This window comes from Hemiscyllium ocellatum, chromosome 19 (assembly GCF_020745735.1).
Source record: "Hemiscyllium ocellatum isolate sHemOce1 chromosome 19, sHemOce1.pat.X.cur, whole genome shotgun sequence".
NCBI lineage: Eukaryota > Metazoa > Chordata > Chondrichthyes > Orectolobiformes > Hemiscylliidae > Hemiscyllium > Hemiscyllium ocellatum.
The window spans coordinates 49,688,064-49,700,920 of NC_083419.1; the positions used below are offsets into that span (position 1 = coordinate 49,688,064).

General features: G+C 39.2%; 1 protein-coding gene across 10 annotated transcripts in view; it reads right to left on the reverse strand.

Moving 5' to 3' along the window:
• Positions 1-2,691: 2,691 nt before the first annotated feature.
• Positions 2,692-12,857, reverse strand: part of bicd1a (bicaudal D homolog 1a) — a 207,803-nt gene continuing 197,637 nt past the window's right edge. For 9 of the 10 annotated variants that reach the window (XM_060839446.1, XM_060839448.1, XM_060839443.1 and 6 more), the window contains 2 exons: positions 9,709-9,860; positions 2,692-3,040 (listed from right to left, as the gene is read on the reverse strand). In XM_060839446.1, the coding sequence (XP_060695429.1) occupies positions 2,746-3,040; positions 9,709-9,860 (447 nt within the window). In that variant the 3' untranslated portion in view covers positions 2,692-2,745. Of the gene's footprint in view, positions 3,041-9,704; positions 9,861-12,857 lie in introns of those variants that run through there. The other variant, XM_060839445.1, reaches the window with a different exon arrangement.

Sequence of the window (12,857 nt, forward strand, 5' to 3'; positions counted from 1 at the left end):
TGCATTAATGAGTAGAAATTTCTGAGACACAGTAACTATTGCAGGACTGTGCACATGCTGGACGATTTACCAGAAAATTATGGATGCTTTGCTTTTGATTTTCCAACTATTTCATTAATGAGAGGAAAAACATGGACACTGTATCCAAGATTTTCAGATGTCTGCCTAATGCATAAAGTAACAGTAGCATAGGGCGTCAGATTGCTCCACGGTGACCACTTCTGCAGGTTCAGACCTCATGGCATGATTCTGATATGGGAAAATAGGATTCTTGCTGGTCAGGCATTGGTCAGGAGTATAGAGCATCGAAAGTTGCAAAGAGAGAGACCATCTGTTGCAGTGCAACACTTCACACACACTGGATGTGTGTTCCACTTCCCTCTCTTATACACACATAAACACAAGGGAAAGGACAAAAAAAAGGCTCCTCATTGTTATTTAATTTAAGCATAATTGGTTTGTTATACTTGGCCTCTCTTAAACATTATATGAAATACATAATACAGGAATATCATAAAAATATCACAAGATAGAACTCCATCAATCATAAGTACAATGATGTATTTTACATCACAGCAATGTAGGCTTTCAAATTAACAAAGTTAGTCAAAACTCTCTTTTGACAAGACCCTTAATATAGATATTTTGCCTGAGTTAAATATTGTGCACTAAAATCATTAATAATGATTAAAAGTTTATTCAGTGAGTTAGATTTAAATGAGGGTGTTGATATATTGTATCATCTCTATGAAATATTAAAATGGAAAAGGGATTAATGTAAATTTGAAACAATTTATTTTAGTTTCAGGAAGTGCATGTTCTACATTGTTGATTCTGGTGCTATACATTAAGGAACTGGAATCCACAATCATAAATTGGGCAATTCTTTGCAAGAAGTTACTGAAAGGCATTTTACTTGATTGGTAACTACAGGAAAGTCACTGATGTCATTATAATCTGACTGTAGCTGGTTTTGTAAAGTAAGAATCCAGTTCTTAGAAGTTGGCCACCCAGCAGATAATTGTGTGCCTGCCAGACTGTGAGGTCTTTTCGGTCCCTAAACTGGCAGTACTCAAGCAGAGTTTTGATGCAGAACATTTCTGGATCTTCCCAGCACTCTCTAACAATCCGAAACCCAGCAGTGAGATCACATTGTCATTACAATTCTGTGGCTGTCTTCTGTGATTGTGTGCAGCCAGAACAAACCCAAACAAATTGCCCTGAAACACTCTTAAAAATGCTTTAAGACATCGTGTGAAAAGTTTAAACTGAGATATTGTTTAAATGAGGATTTAAAAAGAGGCATTCCCCGTCCAGCTGTGAAATTAGGTCAAATTGGTCAAACTAGACTTGGAACAGAAGCTATTGTTTTCAATCCTCATTTGGAAGACTGTGAATCGTAGTTTTGTGTGCCCCCTAGTGGCCAAGCTTGATGAGTAACCTACAGAGCACATTACATCAAAGATCACTAAAATACTTTGTTGCTCTCTGTTTACTATACTTTTCATCAAAATCAATTAAAATACATTGTGTATCACATAATAGTTGTCTATTTCTGTACGTGTATTCCAACATCTTTCTACATACACTTCATCATTCTGATGCTGTGACAGCTGACCTTCAACATCAAAAAGCAGGGACTTCAAATCCCGATGTATTTAAGCTTGAACAGCACACAAAATCAAACATACTGAATACTGTTATAGGCTGAATTTCTTCACTATCTTATGAGGCATTTATAAACCACTGGGATTTCATTGATAGTTTTCACTACTGTCTAAGCTCCTCAGTGGAATTACTGCACTACACTCCAGCCTCTGACTAACCCTAGGGCTTAGAGATAACTGAAATGCTTTGTTAATACTCAAGATGGTATGCATTATTCAAACCAGGGGATGGCTTTTCTCCAGGGACTGTCACATCCTGTCAGTCACAGATGAGCGCATTTCATCTGTTCAGAACGGGAAAAATCAAACATTACCTTGGCCGGACTGTGGGGCCCCAGTCATAGCTCACTGTCCACTACAGCCACAAGTAAAACTGCAGCCCAGATGATTATTCTTGAATTTAGAAAACATCAAAAAAAAAGCAAATCCTTCAAGGAGGTAAATGAGAAGTAGGGGTGATGAGAAGGCAGCTTACGGCTTTAAAAATGGCATTTCGCTTTAAAGATGTTTACTGAATCCTCCTTCACATATCCGCTATGTAATCACCTTCCCCGTGTGAACTTCCTCAAAACATAAAGCGTGCTCGGGCCTCATCAATCTCTGCAGACTACAGTCATGGACGCTCTCCCGTCACTATCACAAAACACGCCACTTAGCTCTTCCATTGAGTGGAACAGGCTTCAAAGAGTTGGAGTCTCTAACGAAAGGGTATCAGCATCAATGTTGCGACCATATCGTCATCCCCCTGATGACAGCATTTGGGTCATGCAAACTTCTAGAAACTGTTGAGGCAATGAAGGTGAAGCAGAAATAAATCCAGACACGTCGCTTCCCTTTAAAGTGTAATTTAACCCATTGGAAAATGTACTAATGCAAAATAAAGGCACAAATTCGTAGCTGTGATAACTTTCTTTTTAAAAGGGGGTGGAGGTGGTTGCAATCATACCCCCTTAAATCGGCTGTGTTATTCCTCTTTATTTTTTATTGTAGGCTAACAACCACTCTTTGGCACCGTTCTATCAGTGTCACTGCATGGTCCCGTTCTATAAGCACCACTGTCAACCGTTTGTTCCTCACTTTATTGCTCTGAGCTTTGACTAAGCAATGTCAGAATGTCTATGGCAGCTGGAATAGGCATTCCGCCTGCCGCTGGTTCCGCACTTACTTTAGGGCTGCCGGCTTTACTCTTCCCCGGCTTGCTTTTGCTCCGCCGAGACTGCTCGTGGTCGAACTCCAGGTCCTCGAGCCGCTGCGTAAGGGCGAGCTTCTGCTGAATGGCCATACGCAGCAGGGAGTTCAGCGTCTTCTTCTCATCCTCGGCCGCTGCCAGCTGCCGCTGCATGTCATCCAGCTGTATCACATACTCATCACACCTAAAGAAAGGGGTTGCAGGACAACAGGGAATCAGACTCTCCATATGGGTGTAACGTTTTACTCCAGCTTAACTCTCTCAATGGAGGAAACACAGCAATTAAAATGCAGAAGGAACTCCAGAAATAAACGTTACAGATAACAAGCACTTAACTATTGAGGTAGGCCCAGACTGGTCATTGATGACTATGCATTGTTTCAGTATTCACATAGGGTGAAACAGTAGCCCAGTGGTTAGCACTACTGCCACCAGAGACCTGGGTTCAATTCCAACCTTGGGCGACTGTTTGGACTTTGCACATTCGCCCAGTGTCTGTGTAAACTGCCCATAGTGTTCAGGGATATACAGGTTAGGTGCATTAGTGAGAGGTAAATGTAGACTAATAGGGTTGGGGAATGGGTCTTGGAGGGTCGGTGTGGACTTGTTTCCACGCTGTAGGGATTCTATCTATAAGGCTTACAGAATCCCATAGCCTCCAACTCACAGTATAACAACGGAAAGGACATGAGGAGTGATGTCCGTTTACTAATCCTTCCATTCCATTGTTGTCAGTAGGATTACTACTGTTACCGTACCCAGAACAGCCAAATCCTGTTTGCCATTCCCTTCTGCAATTGGTATTTTTAAAATAATGCTAACATTTCTGGGATGCACTTCCAGGGCAAGCTTTTTCTAGTCACCATCGTTTTTAACTGCCTGATACAAAACACAGCTCCTCTGACTCTTATAAAGGAGCAGGAAGAAGTTTTCAAGAAACTTTCATTACTTGAAGAGACATCCATTGGGTGATTTCAGGCATTAGTGCTATAATAGTGTATTTTAATGAGATTTCTTTATGTGTCTGTAAATAAATGAAACAAACGCTTTGGCAGAGTCTATATTCATGAATGCAAAGCTCCTTTAAATAGAAATGTTTGAAAAATAATATTGTGATTGTTGGACTTTTATTTTCCATTTTCTCTCCTCCTCTGAGAAAGGTATTAACTACCACAGTTATGTAGCTCAATGCTTCACCATTCTGTATGCATCTCAGGCAGTGAATATTGAATGGATATGTGAACACAGTGATCAGCGTCAAGTCCAAGCATGTTTTTCCCGTTCTACATTGATGAATGCTTCCTAATAGGATTAGCTTGATAATGATTAGGAGTGTGAATCTTGGTTGATTTTCCCCTCTTTAACTGTAGCATGCTGAAGCCATCTCAGTGCCCCTGCCTCGGGTCAACTGATTCAGCACAGTATAAGATCGAAGTTGATATGCTATTAGTCTATCTGACTCAGTACAATGCTAATCTATCAGAGGGAATTCTAAGTGAACAGCATTGTGGCTGATGATGACTTGCTATATAACACGATATAGCATGAGGCATAGGAAACCTTGGAACATGAGCTACACAGCAAACTTCAGTAATTTGATGAAGGTTTACACAATGCCTTGCTGACAGGTATTGATTAACAGTGATAAATAATGGATAAGTGCCCATGAAAAATGTCAAGGTTACATAGAATTTTTCTCAAAAGGACTGTAACAAACTGATAATGCAAATATGCTATGCAGGGGTCTGGTATTTTCCTATACATAGGAAAGTAAATAAAATTTGAAGGACAAGACACTTATTTTAATCAAAATTTGTCATGATCCATTGGCAACATTGGTTTGGTTCTGGTTAAATTTAATCTCTCCCGTTTGTGGACGTAGGTTTGTTCGCTAAGCTGGAAGGTTCATTTTCCGATGTTTCATCACCATACTAGGTAACATCTTCTATGAGTTGGAAAATGAACCTTCCAGCTCAGCAAACAAACCTACATCCAGAACCTCAACCTGAGCTACTAATCTTCTCAAAATCTTTCATTAGACTGTGACAAATTTCCTTTTGACCAGTTCAAGACTATAAACAAACATCAGAGAAGTCCCTCCACATAGGTTCATGTTGATAAATATAAAGGGAAGCAGTATGTATATGTATGGCATAATCATAACGGGTGGTTAGATATTGGATGAGTGGAGGATAGTTTGACTCTCACCTTCACCCTCCATTTGGGGGGGGGAGGGGAGGTTCATGGAAAACTCTGCTGCCCATGTTCTATCCCACTCAAGTTCAACTCACATAACATTTTGTCCTAATGAACTGAAACTGGCACCTTGTTTATGACGGCCTTGACATGCTGATCCTTGTAACTAAAACACCTCATGACTTAGCTATCTCCAACCTCCTCGAGCCATACAACCTCTTCATCTCCCTCCAAACTAATCCCCAAAACTCCATTCTAGTCTTATGGGAATCTAATTATATTGTTGGCTATGCCATCAACTGCTAGGCCCCATTTCCTGAGAATTTCATCTCCCACCCTCCCTCTTCTCCTTTACCTGTTGCTTGAAATGACTCTCTTCAACTTCTTTGACTAAGTTTTGATCTATCACCTTATGAGGCCTAACAAATGCATTTTATTTGATAACTCCAGTGAAATGCCTTTGGATATTTTACTACAAAGAAGCTTTATAAATGTAAGTTATTGTAATCTTCCCATTATTTGTTACTGTACTCTTCTATATTAACTATAGCCCCAACTCAGTGTTAACCTAAAATTTTGAAATTGCTCAGTCCAACTCATTTAGGTAAATAATGAACAGCAGTGGTTTCAATATCAATGATTTGGAAGACAAATTCCTGCCTTTTGCTAGACTGAGAAAATACCTTAAACTCATCTGTTTTGTTTGATAATGGCTTTGCAATCCATTCACTACTAGTCCCCTGATTCCATATGAACTTAATTTAATTTTGAATCAACTATGTGATACCTAAAGAAAAATGTTTAAAAATCCCCAAAATATGGTTCAATTGCATTACACTTACCTGCTCTTATAATTCTTAAAGCAATAATTAAAAAATGTTAGTCAAGCACAACTTTTCCTTATGGAATTTATGCTGACTACTTTTACGCGTTTCCAGTTTCTAAATATTTTTCTATTACATCTTGAATGAAGGATCCCATCAACTTTCCCACCACTGATGTTAATCTAACTGTCTATATTCCACTGGATTTGTTCCATATCCCTTTATAAATGGAAAATTCATAACATCTGCCCATCATGGTTCTCTAGCGTTACTGTGTTTTCTAATAAAAAGTGTGGCTGGTGGATTTGCATTCCACCTACTGTAAACCAATATATCCCTCCTGTGGTGATGTACAGAGTTGAATACACTTCTAGCCAGACATTTCCACATGTTTAGCAAATCTTTGTATTACTGCCTTCTTGAGGTCTAGGCTTAAGGTGTACAAGTGTTTATTTTTTGTACATGTCTGCTGAATTCAGTGACTTCTGAAGACATCTTTTGAAGATATAAGGGGTTCACATCCTGAAGTCTAATTAGTAGAGCAACTGCCAGATTATGGAGGGGATAAAGCAAGATGCAATTGTGAAATAAGACTGATGGTTATATCAGGGGCTTAGTCCTCTTCCAATAATTCACAAAGATGACCATATGAGCCACAGAAGAATCAATAGTTATCCACTAATTAAAATGATTTTCTCTTCATCCTAAATCTCTAAACAGGAAACAAAAGTCAATGATTATGTCTCAAATTCTTTCCGATCACCGTTGATGCACCAGCACAAACTGGAATTGCACTTGTATCCTCCCATTGTAAAATTGTCAAATTGCTTTATCTCAGTGTAAGATATTTATTATGAGTAATTTACCATCTGTTTGTTTCTCCTTCCCTCTGGATTTACTTGGACACAACAATGCTGCTGAGATGAAGAAATACTCACCATTTGGGAATACAACAGCATGAGTTTGTAGTTTAATAACATAGAGAGCATTTTAGTGCAAGCCCTTATAAAGCCAACTTTCGGAAAATTACACACAGGCTTGGACTGATAAGTACCTAGTAATATTCATAATATGCAAGTGCCAGGATGCTGGTATCTCGAGCATGAGAGAAAGCAACCATCTGACCATAGTTTGTTACATACATCACATGCACTGCAGCAACTCAGCAAGCCTTCTTCAATTGCAGTTTTCAAACCCATGACATCCACCACCGGGAGGGAGAATAGCAGGAGACCCAAGGGAACACTTCACCTACAAGTTCTCCTCCTTGTCACTATTCCCACTTGGAATTATATCACTTTTCTTTCACAGTTGCTGAGTCATCATCAATCTCTGAAGGGTAATTATGAATGGAAAAACATGCTGGATTATGAAGTAAAACACACATCTATTTTGTTAGAAGATTCCAATATATTCAGCATTCAATTATACATTATTACTCACTGCATAGAATATTTTCGAATTGCAGCATTTTGTTCCCAACTGATAACTTTTCCTCTGTTGTCTATACCAACAATTGATATATTGATGTGCTTCTTATTTGAGTCAGAATTTATGAAGAATTGTTTCCAATCAAATCACCTAGTGTTAGGTGGAATCTCCTGCTATAGGAAGGAGGCTGTAAAACTTGAAAGGGTTCAGAGAATATTTACAAGGATGTTGCCAGGGTTGAAGGGTTTCAACTATAGGGAGACACTGAATAGGTTGGGGCTGTTTTCCCTGGAACATCGGAGGGTAAGGGGTGACCTTATAGAGGTTTATAAAATCATGAGGGGCATGGATAGAGTAAATAGACAAAGTCTTTTCCCTGGGGTAGGGGAGTCTAAAACCGGAGGGCATAGATTTAAGGGGGAAGATTTAAAAGAGACCTAAGGGGCAACTTTTTCATACAGAGGGTTGTGCGTGTATGGAGTAAGCTGCCAGAGGAAGTGGTGGAGGCTGGTACGAATACAACATTTAAAAGAAATCTGGATGGGTACATGAATAAGAAGGGTTTAGAGAGATATGGGCCAAGTGCTGGCAAATGGGACTAGACTAATGTAGGATATCTGGTCAGCATGGACGAATCGATCCGAAGGGTCTGTTTCTGTACTGTATATCTCTATGAATCTATGAGGCTGAAAAGTATTTGAGAATAAATGCCTGTTTTCTCAATAGGGAAGACAATATTGTCGATGTAAAGGTGCCAAGGGAAATGAAAGGCTTGTTACATTATGGGAGGAAAACAGTATGAGGATAAGGTCCTTGAAAATTACATCTCAAATAAAAGATTGCACTGAGAACTTGAGCTGGGATTAAAATGAGGGGGAATTATTTGGTGGGGCTGTGTCCTGATGCAATCCATCTACCTACCCAATCCCTCAAAAGACCCGCCCTCCAACTGTTTTCTTGGAGAATGTGGGGAGAATCCATCTGAAATGTAAACACAATTAGGAAAGTCTCTTCTCGTTGACTTTTTTACCCGCATTGTAAGAGCCACTGTTTTCATCGGTAAATGTTTGGTAAACCTTTTCATCAGGTTACAAACACATGATACAGGGTAACTGCAAGAACAAATCATTGGAAAACATGTACCATGCTGTTGTGAATAAACAGACAGTTCCTTGTTACTGTCCTGTTTTAGATTTGTGTGAAGCATACACACAAGAATGGGCAAGTGTACTAAATGATCCATTTCTGTGCTATGTATTCCATGCAATTTGTTTTGGATGAAAAGATTTGCTAAACAATTCTTTTACAAAGACTGTGCCCTTTAACTTTGCACTTGTTCCAGGGGAAATATACTTTGTTAGCTGTTTTAAAAAGCTTAACCAACAGTTATTACTGCAAACAGAAAATGTTAATTTTTGAATGCTAATTTTTGAATAGTTCTTTTTAAACATACAGTTGCATCAGTTACTAAAAGTCTACACGGAAGCAGCATGTATTACATCCTATCTTTACATTTCCTTGCTGTCTCTATTAGGCATCATGAGGTTTCTTTGGCCAAACAGATGGTCAAGGTCTGTGACCAGTCCCTCTTGTAAATACTGCTCGAGATGGGAGCAACTCACTGGGAGACTTAGCTTTGCAGGTGTCCTGTTACTAGGTATTCACTGTAATAAACTTGATCTACAATTACATGTATTTATCTTCTTGAAGTTAAAAATCACACAACACCAGGTTATAGTCCAACAGGTTTCATTGGAAGCAATTTTTGGAGCGATGCTCCTTCATCAGGTGATTATCACCTGATGAAGGAGCGTCGCTCTGAAAGCTAGTGTATTTCCAATGAAACCTGTTGGACTATAACCTGGTGTTGTGTGATTTTTAACTTTGTACACCCCAGTCCAACACCGGCATCTCCAAATCATATATTCTTGAAACATGAGATTAAATAAATGTCCTCAAAATGCAGATTGGCTAGAGAAATCCAGTGGATTAGACATTATAATAGCTGCTAATGACATACGGTATAATTCTTCCTTCTATCATTATTGATCCTTGAATTAACTGACCAGTATATGTATAGTATAAGGCAATGGAGTGGCAATCATCAGGATAAAATATAAAGATGAACCTATCTTGAATTCAATACTAGAAAGTGTTATTTCCTGGTCAGGATTGACATGGAGCTAAATGTTTGAATACCATCAAACTCCCCACAACATATTTGTTCTGTGCTCCATCCAATGAGACTGACCCAACAAACCTCCTGTGTAATGTGGGTGTCCAACAGTCCAAAAGTAACTGACTTCTTTCAGTGTAAATGTTGGAACCTTGCTCACTCCCCCTCCCCCAAACAATACTTAAATTTTAATTTGTGACTGTGAAGAAATTACAGCATTCTCACCTGGTGGTAAACATGGCACGTAAGGACGAGAAGGTCGCTGCATCCTCCTTCAGGGCCTTGAGTTCGTTTCGCAGTTTCATCATTGTCTCAGTCACCATGGTTTTCTCATTTTCATATTTACTCTTTAGATTTGCCAGGGCAATTTCTGCTGTCTGCAAACATTAACAGCACGAAAAGGTTAGAATAAAAGCTACCCACACAGCAAATCCTCATGGACAACACTGGAAATCCTATTTTTAACAAATGAGCAAATGATTGAAATTTTAGCAAGTTCACGGTTACAAACATTTCCCACCATTTAAACTGTTAGTGGCCATGCACTGCCAGTCAGTCTCCTCCTCCAAATGACATTGGGATAAATCATTCCAGAGCTGCCAATAGGAATCACATCTCAGGTGTGAGATATTGACTGTGTGTCTGCTGTACACACAATCATCACCATGCATGATAACTGCAATAAGGCTAAAGTGACAAGCTGCATCTATCACTTGGGCTCAGATAGTGACTTGTTATTTATAAGGGTGCACTCATTGGACATTCATGAGATTTTTATGACCCATTCCTCTGCTCAACCCAGGCACTAGTATTGAACCTGCAATACACATCTCATAAACAATGGCAGAGCCCTTAAACAATACCAATCATCTTTTACAAGGTCAGGAAGGTTGACATTCCCAATGTCTTAACTTGATCTCTTCAGATTAAAATATCCAATTTCATAAAATTCTGTAGCCCAGCGGAATTCAGAAATATTCCATGGACTTACTATTAAGATATTTTACTTTCCCTGCTCTTCTGAAGGCAACAACCAATATTAGATATAGTTCCACTTTTATGTTATGTCTCAAGGTTAGTATATCCTGAAGGGACATGTTCATAACATTGCCAATGTATCATAGTATGTGACTGAAAGTATAAAGGTCTTGTATTCCATCTTACCTTGGATCATTTGAAGCATGACATGTTTTTGAAAACTCACTACTCTCTGTTGTAATATACGAACTTAATGTTAACCTGAATACTTGTGCTGTAATATTTGTGTATAATGTTTGGCTGTAATAAGTATCTGTTAGACTCTTCAATACCACAATATACCCATTTTCTGATGTCAGCAGGGATAGCATGAGCATTGTTACAACGAGGTAAAAACAATGACTGCAGATTCTGGAATAGTGGTGCTGGTAGAGCACAGCAGTTCAGGCAGCATCTGAGGAGGAGTAAAATCTACAAATTTTAAAACAGCAGTTTGAAAGGAGCCAAGACCAGTGGAGCAGCCCTAAGTCAGGGATACATTGCCTAAGCTGGCACAGCGCAAAGTTTTATAATGTGCATTCATGGATAATAGACTAATTATAGACTAAGCACCCCGTGACACTTTTACCACATTACAACTATTCAGACAACATTTGCAGTTCTGTTTTACAAAACAAGTGATAGGTGATCCTGAGAAAAGAGCTTTAAAAACCTTATTTACTACTGGCAAGGAGGGACAATTCAAATTGAACACACCTAGTCTATTATTGATGATTGAAAAATCCAGCCAAAATCCAGCAAGTCCAGCTCAAGGTATGACTTAAATTGGAATCTATGAATCCTACAGTTGTGTCAATCAAATTGCAAATCCGAGAGCCAATTGACCGGTTTCTCAGAGGATACCACAGTAAAGGGCATGAGTTCGATTTTTTGCAAAGAGGAACTGGCAGAGAGTCTCACTGAGTTAGTCATTGTCTTTACACCAACTAAAGCTTTTAGGAAAGAAACATTTGGGCAAGAGGAAAGGGTCATTACTTGAAGGGGGACGCAGGTATGAAGCCACAGTGGCAGGCCAACAACAATCACAGGCTTGAGGTGCATCCAACACCAAACCAACAAAATGTGTGACAACTGCCATTTATTCCAGCTTTTCAGACACTGTGAACCATGTGGCACCAAGGGACATTGGGCACACGTGTTCAGGCAGTTTGGTTCCAAAGACCAAGTTAGTCCCTAGATCAGGACACAGGGAAGCAAAAAGATGCCACAACATCGGCAGCATGGGAAGTGTTAAGAAGGTACAAAGCACAAACACATCAATGAAGTTCAGAGTCACTCAAGTTAACTGCAGATTTCAGGAGATGACCAAGTTTTCTATACTATTAATCTCAAACACCATATTGACAGTATAAGGCAATCAGAAGCTTTTGCAATCATTGAGATCATATGTCCTGAGAAGGCAGGATGACATACACAAAGCTAAAATCAAGACAGGAGCTACAGTCAACATATCACAACTATACATCCTAACCCTAACCCTAACATCAGGCTGTACCATGGAATATCACTTGATATGAGAGGGTATCGAACGAACAGGGGTATAATGTCTCACCAATTTTATGCACTGGCAGAATCACGCTGCAGTGCAAATACACAAGCTCATTCTGATATTATGAAATCTTCTATCTTGGCAATATCAATAGCCTACAGTGGCAGAACTACCACTGTACACAAATACACTACATTTCATAGCACTTCATAGATACAAACCACATTGACTGTGGAAGAACAGACCCACATGGCATAATCAAAGCAGTCAACAATATCTAAGGTAATGGCTCAAGTGAGATATATGTTAGGTACCTGGACGATTACATCTGACATGTTAAGCAATTATCCTGTTATCCAACCCACACAAAGACCACAATATTCCCATTGACCTTCATTGTGATGTTCTAGTTACAAAGTTGAAGACGTTGTCAAAGATGATTTGTTATCTTTTGGCCAGAGCCAAATGTTAACAATTGCAATTGAAACTACCAAGGTTGAGCAGCTACAGAGTTGCAAAAGGTCATTATGCAGCGATAATCTGACAGAAGTGACTGAGATGATTTGCTCATTTTGGCCAGACAGAGATTAATTTGCGATGTCATGACAGTCATTTTCAAGGCAAACATGTTCTAATTGCGAAGGTAATCCTAATAGCATTAGGCCAAGATATCAAGACCATGTTACACCAGGGGCACATTGTTATAAAATGAACAAAATAGTGAGCACATGAATCTGTGTACTGGCCAGAGATGAATCAGGATATACAACAACTTGTGAATGCGAGTAAGGTATGGCAAATATATCAACCTATATCCACGCAATGTTCCATTCAGATCTATCCATCA